Genomic DNA, 17,593 nt, shown 5'->3' on the forward strand with positions numbered 1-17,593 from the left:
CTCGATAACCTTTCTGGTGGCATTTTGTTTGTTTTGTCCCCTGCTTCCAGATGACACCGGTTGTCCCAGCAGCCAGTCGGTATCTCCAGTGAAGACTCCCCCTGACACTGGCCACAGTCCAGTCGGTTTCTGCACTGGCAGCGATGGAGACCACACAAGGAAGAAATTTAATTCGGGAACAATGGGAGACGGAATGCAGCCGTCGTCGGCTCGGTACAAGAAGGAAACAAAGACAAACCTCGTAAAGCCAGGTAAGGACTCTTTGGATTTGGTGTTTTGTGTTGTTGTCATTAGTCCGTGGGAACGTAGATCTGCTTGTTCATTTTCTTTAATCTTGCAAGTATCGTACGGGCCCAAGGTATAAAGAATAAAATTATACAGACCCCGGCGGTGTTCCTTTCCTTTAAGCACACATGTTGAATACTAAAAAGGTGAAAGTGTAATCCATTGAAGCTGGAAGGGTTTTGTATGAAATCAGAAAACAGTTTAATGCTTGGAATGAACTGCACATTAATTTGAAGCCCTCCGAGAAACTGTATTTTATTGCTTTGTTGATGTTCAATCAAGTCTCCTCCCTTGGGGATGATTTTCTGCTGGAATAAAAGGTTTCTTTCTCTGCAGATCGTAACGCACGCTGGTTAGTAATAAATCCACGTTACGTATAAATAAATGTTCTTTCTGCGGAGTTTATTTGTTGGTGTTGACCGGCTTCTCTTGTTCTCGTTAACGGTTAAAAGCAAGAATGTAATTTGAATGAAGACTTAATAAGGTGAAGCAACAGCTTTAGTTCTTTATTGGCGCTGATGGAAGAGGCGAGAGGCCCTTTGAATGCAAAGTTGGCTAAGAAACATAGAATCATAGACTCATAGAGTTGGAAGGGGCCACACAGGCCATCTAGTCCAACCCCCTGCTCAACAGGTTACATCTTGCTTTTGATCCTCAACTGAAAAGGCATTACATAGTCAATTAAAAAAAAATAGTTTGTGGAGGAGATACATGGATACCTGTTCTTATAAAGAGCTGTGCTCCTCGAGTTTAACCAGTTCAATTTTGTTTTGATGTACGAAGGTTAATTTAATATACGCTGAAAATATTCTTGGGTCTAGATGGCAGACAGTTCTCCAGCACAGTGGTATAGTCATAGAGCACATGATTTGAATGCATGAGGTCCCAGGGTCAATTTCTGACCTCTCCAATCGAAAGATCTCAGGTGGCAAGGGGTTGGGGAAGAACTCTGCCCACCTGAGACTCTGGGAAGCTACCAATTAGAGAAGACAATGCTTTTAGGTGGACTGGTGTTCCAACTCAGTAAAAGGAAGTTTTATGTTGCCATTAAAAACCCACGATGCGAAAGCTGTGGTTATAATAACAAAGCAGAGAGCATTTTTTAAACGTGCTCAATATGTGTTATTTGAATATTTTTACCATAGCTCAGGAATAGTAGGCTGGTATTATCATCTCCTCCCGCAGCCTGCGGATAAGAAACAAGGAGATAGCTGTTGTAAGTCTATCTACTAAGTGTCTAGTTGAGCTTTGGTTTGAACTGGACCATGACTCATGCTTTCTACACCAGATGAACTTGTACAAATCCACCTTTGGTACGAGGTAAAGGTATCCCCTGTGCAAGCACCGGGTCATGTCTGACCCTTGGGGTGACGCCCTCCAGCGTTTTCTTGGCAGACTCAATACAGGGTGGTTTGCCAGTGCCTTCCCCAGTCATTACCGTTTACCCCCCAGCAAGCTGGGTCCTCATTTTACCGACCTCGGAAGGATGGAAGGCTGAGTCAACCTTGAGCCGGCTTCTGGGATCGAACTCCCAGCCTCATGGACAAAGCTTTCAGACGGCTGCCTTACCACTCTATGCCACAAGAGGCTCTTAAAGGTAAAGGTATCCGCTGTGCAAGCACCGGGTCATGTTTGACCCTTGGGGTGATGCCCTTCAGGCTTTTCATGGCAGTCTCAATACGGGGTGGTTTGCCAGTGCCTTCCCCAGTCATTACCGTTTACCCCCCAGCAAGCTGGGTACTCATTTTACTGACCTCGAAAGGATGGAAGGCTGAGTCAACCTTGAGCCGGTGCTAGGATTGAACTCCCAGCCTCATGGGCAGAGCTTTCAGACTGCATGTCTGCTGCCTTACCACTCTGCGCCACAAGAGGCTCGTTTTTAGTATGAAGACAATGTCATAGTCCTCTACCCAACACCAGTCAGTGATGACCGCGAAGCATAATACAGAGTTTTCCCATACGTTGGTCAAAACGGATATGGTAGTTTTTATTTACTTCCTGTTCTTGCTGTTGAAATATGGGTCTGATTTCAAGGCACTGCTGGCAACAGCTGTTGAGATGACTAACAGGCACATTGTTATGAACTTGTGGTGAATAGATCTGTCCTGCAGGCTGTCCTAAAGTGGCGTCTCTCAGTGGAAACCACAGCCTGTGTCTGTTAATGACCGTAGATACCTCCCCATTAGGCCTTAATTATTGGGGCATGGCTCTGTTTAAAAAAAGTATTTCCCTTTTTAGCTGCAGGGAGGAGGCAGGTGTGTGTGCAAACTTTAGATTCTGGGATAGGCAGAGAAGCAGACAGAACTGGGAGTTGACTAAAGAACCAGGAGCATGTGATAACACGTCTGCAGCTGGAATGGCCATCTCAAATGATGCAACAGAGAGGGGGTGAGACAATAGAGGAAACTTGGAACAGGAGACACTGTTCCCGTGATTGGGATGGTGACTTTTGTCCTGATGCTTCTACATTACAGACAGCTAGCCCTTGCCAGATGCCAGGGGAGAGAATGGAAGAAGGAGATCAGGATCTTTCAGTTAGAACGGTTTCTCAGTGGAACAGGCTTCCGTGGGAGGTGGTGGGTTCTCTGTCTTTGGAAATTTTTAAACAGAGGCTAGATAGCCATCTGACGGAGAGGCTGATTCTGCGAAGGCAAAGGGGTGGCAGGTTACAGTAGATGAGCGATTGAGATGTGAGTGTCTTGCATAGTGCAGAGGGTTGGACTAGATGACCCATGAGGTCCCTTCCAACTCTATGATTCTATGATTCTATCCTGCTTTCCTTTGCCAAGTAAAATTTTGCATCATACAATTCTGTTTTCAAGAGAAGCAATCTTTAAAGAGGGATTCTTTCTACGTATAAAGCACTGTTTGTCATGTTGTCCTGGGCGTGTTGCTGTTTGTTCTCTGTTTGCTGCCTAGATCAGCAAACCGGGGAGAGAAATAATGTGTCTGGTGTTCAGGCGCAGGATACAGAATGTACAAAAAGTGAATAGTGGCTTTTTCATGGGAGTGGTTTTCAGACAATAGCTTTGCATTGGCCCATTGTGCTGAAATGCACTTCCAAAACATCGCCTAGCCTGCTCCTGCTGGCAGTGAGGTTTTAAAGAGGGCCGTTCACTGTGAACTTGACACTCAAGAGTAACGCTTAGTAAGGTGCATTTGGCACCTATTAAAATAGTTCCATTGTCAGTGAATAGGTGGTTGGTGACCTTACCAGTCCTTGCTGTTGCCCTTCGTTTCTCGGTGACCATCTTTGACGTCTCTGGAGGTAAAAATCTACGCAGGAGTCTTCACTAAAATCAAAGTTCTATCAAAAAGGATAATCCCCCATTTGTTTGTAAGCTCCTTCTCAACTGTTGTTATGTAGAACAGGGGTAGTTAACCTGTGGTCCTCCAGATGTCCATGGACTACAATTCCCATGAGCCCCTGCCAGCGTTTGCTGGCAGGGGCTCATGGGAATTGTGGTCCATGAACATCTGGAGGACCACAGGTTGACTACCCCTGATGTAGAAGGCACAAAGACTTCTTTCTGGTGGCATTTGAAGAGGAAGCACAATGCCAAATGCAGTGTTTAGGAGACCACTGGACAATTATTGAGCAGAAGCGTCAACAAGGGCTTCCTTTCCGGATGACTTCTATAACAGGAGAGGCTAAGCTGTTCAAGGACTCTGTGTAACTAGGCCAGCTTTGGTTGGTGCCCCAGAGGTTCACTGCTGGCTTCCCTTTCATTCCTCTTCCACATCCCTAATAAACTCCTGGGATTGGATCCAATGTTCTAGAAATCTGCCTTGTGTATCTATAAGACAAGGTTGAGTGTAGTTCACTCACTCTTAACTTAGACCTTTTTTTGCCCAGCTTATTATGCAAGCGGCCAACCTTCCATAGAGAGCCCTGGAACCTGAGAAAAGCTTCTAATAGGGCAGTGACCAAAAAAAGGTTGAGAATAGCTGATCCTGACAATCTATGTTCTTTTCCTCCTCTTTCCATTGCTTCCTATGACCTTTGATTCTCCAGCTCCTACCACCCACAAGCTTTCTCTGCCCTTTCGTGGTGCCTTATGCTCCTGAATCACCCTGCCGATTCTAGCTGAGTTCAGATTCCTCTTTGAAGATCTCACCTTGTTTGTGAAGCTTTAAACTCACTTCTGGCAGAAATGAAACCCAATAATTATTTTTGCTCACATTCTGCCTTCCTCCCTCTATTGTTTCTTCCTCTGTCAAAATTTTAATTGTTAACTCCTCTGGGTAGAGAATCTTCGGGTGGGGGAATGGTGAGTATTTGCTTGTTATTTCTTAATAAAATATTGATCTGAAGAGCAGCGGGGCTCCAGGTCTTTACAGTGCTTCTTCCTGCATGCAAGGGGATTTTTGATGCTCAACAGTTTGTATGGTTTGTGTACTCGCCCACCCCCAAACCGTTCACGCTCAGACAGTGATGCTCGAATGGAAGGATGTGTTTTCGGTTGAAGCCTGCTGGTTGACCATGGGGCTGCTTCTGCATGGGCTGTGCAAAGGTGAGCCCCTGCTGTGAAAACAGCAGCAAGGGATATGGCGTCTACATGCTCCACTCCAATGCCCCTGGCTACTGCTGGCACCTTTACCCATTTGTTGTGTTGCCCCCAGGCAGCTCAGCAACCCTTTAATTCCCTCTTCACAGCTGAGTCACAGTTAAAGCTGTGCCCCGGCTCAGCTGGGAACAGAAAAAAGCCCCAAAGGGCTGAAGAGTGGGGGGGGGAGGGGGGATGAGGAGTTCAGCACCGTTCTGTCCCTGCCTTGGCTGCTGGGGGTGGGGGGGGCAGCCACTTGGTCTTCAGCCACCCTGCATTTCTGCCTTTATTATTATTATTATTATTATTATTATTATTATTATTATTACTATTACTATTACTATTACTATTACTATTACTATTACTATTATTAGATTTATAGCCCGCCACTCCCTTGCGGCTCGTGGCGGGTAACAATATCGCAACTTGGATCAAAATGAATTTGACTTGGATCAAAATGAATTTCCCCCCAGTATGGTAGCATTCTGTGTTTTCTGTCGGGAAAGAAACCACATGGAAGCAGCCCGAATGCAGAATTAACCGGGTAGCCCCACCTCCCAGGGAAGGGGTCTTAAACTAAGAGGTGAAGACACGCAGAGGTTCCCTCTTCTCTCTGCTGGTATTAATATTGCGGCACATTGTGGGTTGCTTCAGTACCAGTTGCTGACTTCAGCACCAGTTGCACAAACATTAAATCTCGCTGCCTCCCCGCAACTTTTGATGCTGTGATCTGCTCACTCCCTTCTTTTGTCTCCTGTTGCACCTTCTTAAAATGGTAAGCCAGTCTGCGCATGCCCTCAAGAGAGAGAGAGAGAGATGCTGCTCATTTTCTGATAGGTTCCCTTTTAGTCTCACGTCTGTTGCTATGGCGCCTGGGTAGGTTTGCTTACTTGACCCGCTAACTCGAGGAGTTATTAAAGGATCTGTCTCCATGGATACACCAGTATGAAACGATACTCTGCAGAAGGCATAAAATATACACATCGCGTCTGCTAAAGGGATAAAAAGTGATCTTGTTTTCGTACAGGGATATGCTATTCCCATTCAGAAAGCGTTAAGTAAATACATTAAAAGAAACATCCAAAATGTAAGCAGAGAGATCGACACTGTATAAAGTATACATAGAATCATAGAGTTGGAAGGGGCCATACAGGCCATCTAGTCCAACCCCCTGCTCAATGCAGGATCAGTCCTAAGCATCCTAAAGCATCCAAGAAAAGTGTGTATCCAACCTTTGCTTGAAGACTGCCAGTGAGGGGGAGCTCACCCCCTCCTTAGGCAGCCTATTCCACTGCTGAACTACTCTGACTGTGAACATTTTTTCCTGATATCTAGCCTATATCGTTGTCCTTGTAGTTTAAACCCATTACTGCATGTCCTCTCCTCTGCAGCCAACGGAAACAGCATCCTGCTCTCCTCCAAGTGACAACCTTTCAAATACTTAAAGAGGGCTATCATGTCCCCTCTCAACCTCCTTTTCTCCAGGCTGAACATTCCCAAGTCCCTCAACCTATCTTCTTACGGCTTGGTCCCTTGGCCCCAGATCATCTTCGTTGTTCTCCTCTGTACCCTTTCAATTTTATCTACGTCCTTCTTGAAGTGAGGCCTCCAGAACTGCACACAGTACTCCAGGTGTGGTCTGACCAGTGCCGTATACAATGGGACTATGACATCTTGTGATTTTGATGTGATGCCCCTGTTGATACAGCCCAAAATGGCATTCACCTTTTTTACCGCTGCATCACACTGCCTGCTCATGTTTAGTTTAAAATCCACAAGTACCCTAAGGTCTCGTTCACACACAGTGCTACCTAGAAGCGTATCCCCCATCCAGTAGGCATGCTTTTCATTTTTCTGACCCAGATGCAGAATTTTACACTTATCTTTATTAAATTGCATCTTGTTCCCATTTGCCCATTTTTCCATTGTGTTCAGATCTCGTTGAACTCTGTCTCTATCTTCCGGAGTATTTGCCAATCCTCCCAATTTGGTGTCATCAGAAAACTTGATGAGTAGTCCCTCCACCCCCTCATCTAGATCATTAATAAATATCTTACATCCCTGATCAGTTCCTCCTTCGGAGCAGCAATTTTAGAAAATCTGACTATCCTGAGATGACTGTGATGATGCTAAACCTGAAAGTTGCTCTCTCTCTCTCTCTCTCATGTTTTGGGGGTGGGGGTGGCTTTGGAGTATGTGTGAGAGAGAACACATGTGCTGGTGGGGCTATTAGTAATGGCTATGACCCAGAACAGAATGCAAATCTAGGAAAGAGAGATGATGCTATGCAAATGGAAGGGTGGAGCTATGTAGTTGGGGATCAGATCAGTTTACAGCAGGGACAAAGTGAGGTGACAGAAATCTGGAACCCAGCTGAGGGCAGGCGGAACCAGTTCCTTCCTCTGGACAGCAAAAGGGGGCAGTTTGTACTCCTGACCGAAGTATGCTTGCTTTCTCCCAAAGTCCACCAGAGATCTTGTAATATATAGCAGTGATGCCCAACCCCTGGTCCAGAGACTGGTACTGGTCTGTGGATCACTCGGTACCAGGCCATGGCTACTCCTCGTCCTCCTCCTGGCTGCTGCCTCAGGGGCTGCCCTGCCACTCTGCCACCGGCTCACCTTCGGTGCTCTCCAGTGGCCTCTATGGCTGGCGTTTCCCCTCGGCATGGCACTGCACAGCTGCTGCTGTCAGCGCCCCCCAGCAGGTAGCGGGAAGTCAGGGGCACCGGCAGGAAAGCAAGTGGAGCAGGGGCTCAAGCAGCGGTGATGTCCCTCAGCAAAAGACTACCCCGTCCCCGTGCCTCAGTAAAATTGTCAAGTGTTGACTGGTCCCCAGTGAGAAAAGGTTGGGGACCACTGATATATAGGATCCCTCTTACCCCCAGCACATGTGGCAGTACCCATAATCCACTTCTTTGTCATTCTGGTATACTGATGCAATACCTCCTTTGTCTTAAGTGGCTGCAGTTATGCTGGGTTGCCAGCTCTAGGTTAGGAAGCCAGGGGGTGGAGCCGGGAGTGGGCAGGATTTGGGGCAGGGAGGGACCTTAGTAGAATATAATGCTATGGAATCTACTTTCCAATCAGCCGTTTTCTCCAGGAGAACTGATCTCTCTCGCCTGGAGATGAGATGTAAAACCGGGGGAACCCCAAATTCCACCAGGAGACTGGCATCCCTAGATCTTCAAACCTCCTCCCCCCCCCATAGTAGTCAGTGACCCCCTTGGTAATGGCTTCAGTTGTAATCTGTATGCTTTCAACCATACTGATGAATGGAGGCTGTACAAAAGAAAGGGAACATAATCTGACATACTGATAGGCTTCCTGCTAGAGCAGGCTTAAGCCTGAAGAACGTTTCAGGGGTTTCTCAAGGGTAAAAAAGTTGAGAAAGGTCATGTTAGAGGTTCAGGGCTCATTCTGCCAAAAACGTAATACTTTATAAAAGTCAAGATAGTGTGTACTTGGACTGTCCCAGTGAGTGCTCAGCGTTGGCTGGATCATGGCCCTAAGATCATACTTCTTCAGTGCATGACCTTCTTCCTGTTAGACCTGCAGCTCAGAGAGTTGTTAATGCTCAGGAGTGTAAACAAGACAAGAGGAAATGATGGGATCAGATTATTTATTAACTGTTGGGAAAAAAGCCCAGATGCAAAAATGCTTGCCTGGAAATTGCTTGGAATCGCTCTTCAAAACACTTCAGGTTGCCATTAAAAGGGCCTTGTGTGGTTGCTGCTACAAATGTCAGCAATACAGAAGGTCATGGCAGCAAGTATGTTAAATATGTCTTTCTTCAGCAAGATCGCTGGCTGATTAATTCCTCCAAGTGATCATTATTAAGTGGCTTTATCATAGAATCATAGAATCATAGAGTTGGAAGGGGCCATACAGGCCATCTAGTCCAACCCCCTGCTCTATGCAGGATCAGCCCAAAGCATCCTAAAGCGTCCAAGAAAAGTGTGTATCCAACCTTTGCTTGAAGACTGCCAGTGAGGGGGAGCTCACCACCTCCTTAGGCAGCCTATTCCACTGCTGAACTACTCTGACTGTGAACATTTTTTTCCTGATATCTAGCCTATATCGTGGTACTTGTAGTTTAAACCCATTACTGCGTGTCCTTTCCTCTGCAGCCAACGGGAACAGCATCCTGCCCTCCTCCAAGTGACAACCTTTCAAATACTTAAAGAGGGCTATCATGTCCCCTCTCAACCTCCTTTTCTCCAGTCTGAAGAATGTCAGAGAATGAATGTCATTTAACGGGAGGCTTATTTCCCTGAGAATAAGTGCACGTTTATCTATATCACCTTTCTTTTGAACTAAGACCAAAATGCAATGCATTTCATAGGAGAAAAATCCCATTCTTCTGTCTAGCGACATCCTTTTTCTGTTCACCTAGGAGCCAACAGAAATACGAATCTGAGCTGCAGTACTTCACACAATCTGTCATATCTTTTAAACTGAAAAAAGATCGACTTGGAGCGTGGCCTTGAGTAGATTTCTACAATGACTAGCAGCCTTTTCCCTTGTTTATGCTTCCTCTGCCAAACTGCACAGTACAAATCAGTGGGGAAAGCAAAAACAGCCCTTTCAAAGGGAGGGGTGGGTGTATAGGTGAGGGCCCTTTTGAAATTGGAACATAATGAAGGGCTTAAATAGAAGGAGTGGAGTGCCTTCGTGGGGGCATTTCACCTGCACTATTATGGTGGCTGCCACTCGACGTGGCCAGAAGAAAGGAAGAAGGGAAACCTCTTCCTGGACAATCCCAGGCAGCCAGGGCAATTTTCAATCCTGTTGAATTCAGATCGCTTTGAACTTGGGTCTCCCTCTCCCCCACTCCCCATTGAAACAGGAAAGTCTTCTGCACGTGGTTAGAGTAGTTCAGAAGGGGGGGGGAGTCAAGCCTCTTTCTTTTCTTGAAGGTGAGGGAGAGGAGCCAGGCAGGGAGCCTCTTTCTTTTCTTGGAGGGGGGGTGGAGAGGATCGAAAAAGGCAGAGGAGGGAGGAAAAATCCAGGACCGACAGAAGTTGAGAGAAATTAGGGGCTTCTCCTTTAAGGCAAATTTGTCACATGACCAGGTGTGGCCTATCAGAGGTTCTCTACCACGGAGCTTGGTTTCCCAATCCGGATATTGAGCATTAAAAGCACTCTAAGATATCGCAGAATAAAGGTAGGGTCACTCCGGATCAATCCTTCTTGCTGCAGAAGGAAAATTTAAATTGTCCAAAATACAAACAGTAATCGCATTCTGTGTAGAGGGCAGGGACTGAATCGATCTGGGGTTGGAATAAAAGCCCTGTGCAGTTTACACCCAGGAGAAAGGGAAAAGGAAAACCGCTTCCTTGGAGATCTCCTAGATCTCCCCTTTCTCCTTGCCTCACAGCCTGGAGAAAGGAAGAAGGAAAGCCTCTTCCCAGGGATCCCATGGGGTCAGGAGGAAGGGAGAATGGAAGCTTCTAACTGGGAGATCCTGACCAGTCAGGAGAAAAGAAGAAGGGAAACTCTCTTTCTCCTGGCCCCATAGGTGATCTTCCCCATTCTGCTGCATCCTGAACTTGCTGGTCCTTATGAGGCTGGTTCAGTTGAAGGTTTGCTCCATGGTCTGCCACAGATCCTAAACTGAACTAAAGCGCCTTTTTTCAGTCCGTGCCCATCCCTAGTCGGCAGTCAGTCTGCTGCAGCCGCTCCAAATATTCACCTTTAAACTGGAGAAAATCAAATTTGTTTTCTTTGTGACTTGAAGAATGAAGCAATGGGAACTCCACAAGTTGTGCCAAGAATGAACTTGATGTTGTGTGACTGCTACCCTTGGAATAAGGTGTTTTCTGCTTTCCATGCAGGGGGAAATCCCCATACGGAAGCGGGCCTTGCGTGCACAAGAAAGGTTATAATAAATGATGTCTTAGGAAGTGTTTTCAAAGTTCATCCTTGGCCATTTTGCAGGATGGAATATTTGGGCTCCGAAAATGCAGTCTGGGAATGCCATCTTGCCACCACAGTTGGCTCCCACATGCCCTTTTGGCAAGGCTAAGGTTCTCCTTCAACGTCAGAAAGGTCCTTTTCCCAAAACAACCCTTTTGCAGAGAACGAGCAGATGGAACAGCCCATGATCCTACTGTCTGCTGACTTCCTTGGCCTGGTTGAGCTAAAAGCAATCTGCTCCCTACCCACTCTGGCTGCACAATGCCTTCATCCTCCATGGATCCATCCTAAGAGCCTGCAGGAGGATTTCCTTCCCTAGAGGAAGGGCACATGAGGAACAGGGGCATGTCCTTTTGGAACACGGAGGGAGGCAGGAGAGACATCCCAAGAATCAAATGTCTCTGCTGTTGATACCATTTTCAGAGTACCAGGTAGCCGAAATTCAGACCTCCTATTTTATACATGAGGTGCAAACTCAAATGGACTCCGGGGAATGGTAGAGGACAGGAAAGCATGGAGGATCATTGTCCATGGGGTCGCGACGGGTCAGACATGACTTTGCACCTAACAACAACAATATATGAGGGTAGTCGTTCATTTTCTTTCCTTACACAATAGGCCTAAGGTGCATACATAGTAATAACCACTAAAGCACCACTTTCACCATGGTAGGTATCCACATCCCAAGCTAATACTGACAGCAGCAGAGTCAACAAAAGACCCACTGAAACAGTGTCGCATTCAGTTAGTTGTGAGCCTCATTATGTTGAAGCATAAACTGGAATGAATAGGAAGCCCCACAGTCTCTCCATAGTCATTCCGGTGCTATTTATGATACTAAAATAGGGTATTATAAGTGTGATGTCAAGGAATCGCAGGGGGTGCAATTTGAATCTGGAAATCTTACCTCCTACCAATAAACCGCCTCCACAGTTCTCTGAGCTCAAACAGGCTTCTTCCACTTAAAGTTGTAAAATCTGGGTGGGGAAATTCATGGCGATTTGGGGATGGACCCTGAGGAGGGCAGGGGTTGGAGAGAAGGGAGACCCCAGAGGGGTATTCTGCCACACAGCCCATCTTCCAACGCAGCCATTTATTTAGGGGAAATGATCTCTTTTCGTTTGGAGCTCAGCTGTAATTCCATCCAGGTCCTACCAGAAGGACATCAACCCTGGCCCCTGCCTCCTTCATTAAGTATTTCTTAATATTCCTTCTCTGCAGCATTTTTTCAGTTTTTTTCAGGATTTCTTTCTGGGGGGGGGGCAGTAATTTACTAAACCGTGTTTATGTGCATATCTGCTGACCCCCTGCTTTGTCTGTGGTTGGTCTGGTTACTGCTCTTGTCATTCATTCAAGGGCCAACTGGCTTACTGTTGGATTGAGCAGCCAACCAACTACATTAGAACAGTCCTTTTTCTTGGCACCACCAAGCCCCGGATGCAGGCTGCTTGCTAAGTAAACAATAGCCTAATAAGCCTGGTCGTACTTCCATAACTGGGATTTCCTGCAGAGCCGGTGGTTAAATCCTGCTGAGGTTCAACCTAGATATTATGTTGGAAAGGGCATATCTGTCACTTGTTAGTACTTTAATGCCTACCTGTTGAGGTCGATCTGTCTTGTTATTGCTACTTCTAGCTATTTCCGTAGCTGATTTAGGTGCTCCTTTAAAAAGAAATAGTGATTCATTCTCTTTCTGGTGCATCACTATTTGCTCCATCTTTTATAGGATTATTTCCCCCATCTTTTATAGGATTATCCTCAAGGTTAGAGTTTTTCCATAATCTGTGCAGATCCCTCTTAGCCTTTTTTATACTCTCCAGAATGCCGTCTCCGTTTAATTGGGTGGCTTTTAAGTGCTATTTTTGTGGCTACTAATCCTTCAGCCTTTGTATCAGAGATTCATATCGATGTGCCAGAGTGGCCGACTGTTGTGTTGCTTGGTGCAGGCAAGGTGGGATCCTTAATCCAAGCATTTATTCTTCTCTCCTTCCCACAGCCCCCTGCTCTGTGTTCCCCTCCATCTTTTCCCCTGCCTGTTCTCCTCCCTTCCTGTCAGTATTGAGGGGGTCTAGTCTGCCCAGCAACAGGCTATGGTGTCTTCGAAACATTCACAATGAAGTAAGCTACAGCTGTTAAAACACAGCGCACATTCCCTTGTGCATCCTGCTGAGATTTATGCGGTTGTGCTCACAGGCTTGTACATGGTCCCAGACCCTTTAATCTCAAATACCTCTTACCCAGCGACTTCGAATCGCCAAACAGAGACATTGACACTCGGAAAGCCAATGCTGCCTCCTCCTGCGGTGGCCCATAGTTGCCATGGTGACTTGCCACCCCTTTTTTGGGTTGCTCTTTTATTCTTGCATGTGCAATAGTACATTATACAACCAATGGCAGCCATCCCTATTGTTTCCTTTATCTGGCACATGGACAAATCACTATTGGTGACAGTTGAAAGGGCTGGTTATGGGGTGAATCTCTCTCCAGCCCTCCAGGTAAATTGCATGCATCCGCTATAGTGCAATAACGGCTTTATTAAGATTTGACAGTAGGTTGTTATAGTGCTATAGCAGTTATCCTTTTAAGGGGGGGGGGCGGTTTAAGAAAGACCTTCCTTGGTTTGGCTTAAATACTACAGAAGTGTTGCCAGCCAGGGGCTGAAATTGCAAAAATGGTGGTGATTCCGACATGATTTTTGCAAGGTGGGAGAATAAGTGCTATCCCATCCAGATGGTATGAAAATGTACTTGGGAGAGCATTCTTTCTCATAAAAGAGCTGAGTAAAGAAGGGCAGCTCCCACATAAAGGGCATTTTCCATGTAGCTGACATTGCTGCTGTAAATGGCAAGGAAGTCACAGCAGTCCCCACAGAACTTTCCTTGCTTCAGTCCTCTACGGCTGCCTCCCTATAACTCCAGGGCATTTTCCAGGTTTTATATAATTACCAATAGCTGTATTGCTATAATAACTATCTTGTTTGGCAACATGCTAGTTCCCAGCTTTCATTTTAAAGTCTCTTTTTGTTGCAGAGATATAGAGTGATGTGCAGTTAGTACCTTATACTCCCACAAGAACAGCTTAAAGACTTAATGTAAGGAAGAAAGAAAGAAAAGCAAGCTGGGAGCTAAGGCATCATTGTTTTTTGAATATTATAGCATTATAGTGTCATAGTGATACAGCTATTACCTCTTCCAGCTGTCTAGGAGTGTAGGGAAAATTACCATCGCAGGGACTGAGGCAGAGAAAGCATCACTTATGTGGGAACAACCTGAAAAAATGCACACCTGCCTATCCACATGGATTTAAAGTCACCTTGATGACAATGTTGGACCAAATCAGATTTGAGACAGGTTACAGAAAAGCAGAGGAAAACCTAGAGGCAGGATGGCTAGAGGACAAGGTCATACAGATGCTTCACAAAAGATTACTGTGGTAAGGAACCCAAGGCAGAGTAAAACATCTGTGTGGAAATAACCTAACCTTGTACAGGAGCTTATAGACAATGGGGAAAAACCTGGAAGCAGGACTAATACAGTTAGGTCTTATATGGGAGGTCTAAAAGACAAATACACTGGTGGGGCAGGTGTCAGGCATTGTGCAATAAAAATAAGTGGACATGAACAGTGGAACTTTCAAAATCCTGTTACTTCACCTTTTAGACTTCCAGGAAACCAGTTGCTGACCTTTAAACATTCCCCCTGCAAAAGAACTTCAAAGGTGGACTACCATAAAAAATACAGTAGAAATGGAATTCAGTAACACCTTTAAGACCAATAAAGATTTATTCAAGGCATGAGCTTTTGAATGCAATAAATCTTTGTCGGTCTTAAAGGTGCTACTGGACTCTGATTTTATTGTGCTACTTCAGACCAACACAGCTACTCATTAGAATCTGTCCTAATATAAATGGATGCTGTGCTCCATTTTGGGTCTCAAATCACAGCAGTTTGTGGGTTTCTGGAACATCAACATGTCATTGTATCCCAATTGTCTTTAGTCATTTGCCTCCATGGTTTCCTCTGCTTTGTTGTGTTCCTTCCAGAACCTTTTTTGGTACTATCCCCCCACCTCTGAAATGGTGCAGTCAAAGCTAGTTATCCTGTCTCCTGTATTTTGAATTGTGCTTATTTGAAGAAACAGGATTTTCTCGGAGAAAGAAGAAGGCATGAATTTTTGAACCTCCGCCTCCGTGTGTTTCCCCTTTGTGTGTGTGTGTGTGGGGGGGGGGGGTTAAAAAGATGGCAGCAGCTCTGTTCCTAAAATTAGGTCACTTCCCACGGGGGCACTATAGCATCTTCATTTGCTTGTGCTGAAATTAATTCACCCTTAACTGGGCTTGGTTTCCACATTGTCGAGGGAGAGACAAGCAAGGACTCCACTGGTTTACCATAGAGTGTGAGAACTGCACGTGTCCTAGACTTTTCATCTCATTTTTATTCTACCCTTTTCCTTTCCAGGAAGCGAAGCTGATTTTAGCTCATCCAGCAGCACGGGCAGCATTTCGGCTCCTGAAGTCCATATGTCTGTGGCTGGGAGTAAAAGATCATCATTTTCTCGGAAGTAAGCCAAAGCGTCTTATCCTGCCGCCCATATTTTGAATACTAATCTGGATAAATATATATATTTTTCCCCCATGGGGGAGGAAAGCTTTCCCTTCATTTCCTCCCCATTGCATTATGTTGGTAGTAGAATCAGAATCACACCAAGGGACATCCAGTCCAGCCCCCTACCTTCTGAGGGACTTAAAAATCACAAACTCCTGACAGGTGTTCTTTCAGTCTCCTCCAAAAAAACTTCCAAGGAAGAAGACTCCACCACCCTCCGAGGCAGCATACCCCATATATGATCTGTAGTGCAATCAAGCACCCGAGGTCTAGTTGAGAGGTTTCTAAAGATCCTAAATCTGCAGGAGGACAGCCTTTTGCCAGGTTCAGCACATAGTTTTGCAGTTCAACAAAGGCGATAAAAACAATTAGGATGCAAACAAGCGGGAAACAGCTGGACACGTTCGCTTGCAACTAAACAATTAACCTTCATCCACCAGTCAGCACATTTTTTTTAGTTTTGTTTTTAGGCTGCAGACTTCTGCAACTCAGCGTGCTTGTTGCTGTACTTGGAAACGGCAGGGCAAAGGGATGTGGTGCTCACAGCGATAAACAGCTTATTTGGGATGCATGGGCTGGGGAAGGATGGAAGAAGAGACATCAGAGAAGGGGGAAGGCCAATGAAGGCACGGCTCGCTAGTAGAGTAGGGATTCAAATCTGGTTCCCCTAGATCAGAAATTCCCAACCAGGAGTCTGTGGACCCCCAGGGGACTATTAAGGAAGATCTGGAGGGGGTCTGCAGCATTTCCCCTCCTGTATTAATGGACTAGGCCACAAGCTAGACAATGAGCTGCTTTGCTGTCCTGCGTAATCATGAGTGAATTCTCTCATGGTTTCTGTGCCAGGGAGGGGCCAGAGCCTGCACACCTATTCCCACATTAAACCACATCCTATTGCCCCCCCCCCCTCCGCTGAGTCCTCAAGACTGCCTGCTAACGCAGATGGTGCTGTCGCTTCCGGTGACATGCAACTTATTGGGGTGTGTCAGGGAAGCGTGGCCAGCTGACATCACTTCCAGGGCTCCTCGAAGCCTGAAACAATTATTCGAGGGTTGAAAAGGTTGAAAAAGGCTGCCCTAGATCAGGGGTAGTCAAACTGCGGCCCCCCAGATGTCCATGGACTACAATTCCCAGAAACCCCTGCCAGCATTCACTGGCAGGGGCTTCTGGGAATTGTAGTCCATGGACATCTGGAGGGCCGCAGTTTGACTACCCCTGCCCTAGATCCTAGTCCAGGGGTGGCCGAACTGTGGCTTTCCAGATATCTGTCCATGGACTACAATGACCATGAGCCTCTTCTAGCACAAAATCTACATGCTAGCTGAGGTTCATGGGAATTGTAGTTCATGGAGAGCCAGTTCTGGACTAGTCTGACCGGCACTGTAACCCAGCACTGTCAGACATACAGCCCTCAAGTTGTAAGCAGCCCGTCTAGTACTTATCTGGCTGTGAGCAACTGGTTGTTTATTACCTTTATTGCCAATTGACAGAGGCTGTGGCCCCTGCAGACTGTCCTAGTGCTAGAGAGTAATGGGTGGTGAAAGTAGGAGGGGTAGGCATCAGGGAGATACGTGAAGGAAATGCTGTAAAGAACATTAACATTACAAGCATGTTTATTTTTTTGAGTCACAATATCGTCAATTGGGTCTCCTTGTGTCCTTTATAAAGTGGATATCTTTCCAGTACCTGGTATGACATTTTAAGGCATGCCTAGCCCGGCCTGACAAAGACCGTTTATGCACTGAGAACTTCACTGCCCCACCTCTCGTGCAGGAGCACAAATAGGGGGTGGATGAGACAGAATGGGCCAAGTGCTCCCCCATGTGTGGGTGCAGGAAGTGGTGGGGCAACCTGCCATGACTAAAAACTCCAGCCTGCAGCCTGGCATGAAACCTCTAGTGCATAAACGGTCAAAGTGACATTTATGTTGGATCCGACCCTCGTAACGAATGAGTCTGCTCTAACCACTACCCCACACTTGCCTCTACAGTCTTCCTGGGCTCTTTGGAGTAAGAATTCAGGATGATTGTAATAAAAAGACGAAGTCAAATTGCTCCCCTTCTCCTTCAAAATGCTTTGGAAAAGGAAAACTTCCTTTCTCCTTCAGGACAGGGTTTGTTGGGTTTTTTTACGCTGAGGTAAACTGAACATTGTAATGAATCCTATTGGCTGGAATTGGGAACTAAATTAATCTGAACTGCGTTAGTAATCTGGTAGCCTCCGTTCTGCCATTTCCTCC

At 46.1% G+C, this 17,593-nt stretch overlaps 1 protein-coding gene across 3 annotated transcripts in view; it reads left to right on the forward strand.

Annotated features, from left to right (window-relative positions):
* SYBU (syntabulin) overlaps positions 1–17,593 on the forward strand; it is a 52,748-nt gene that overhangs the window by 28,642 nt on the left and 6,513 nt on the right. For all 3 annotated transcript variants that reach the window (XM_077351641.1, XM_077351642.1, XM_077351643.1), the window contains 2 exons: positions 51–251; positions 15,208–15,310. In XM_077351641.1, coding sequence (XP_077207756.1) covers positions 51–251; positions 15,208–15,310 — 304 coding nt within the window. The remainder of the gene's footprint in view (positions 1–50; positions 252–15,207; positions 15,311–17,593) is intronic.

This window comes from Paroedura picta, chromosome 9, assembly GCF_049243985.1.
Source record: "Paroedura picta isolate Pp20150507F chromosome 9, Ppicta_v3.0, whole genome shotgun sequence".
Taxonomy (NCBI): Eukaryota; Metazoa; Chordata; class Lepidosauria; order Squamata; family Gekkonidae; genus Paroedura; species Paroedura picta.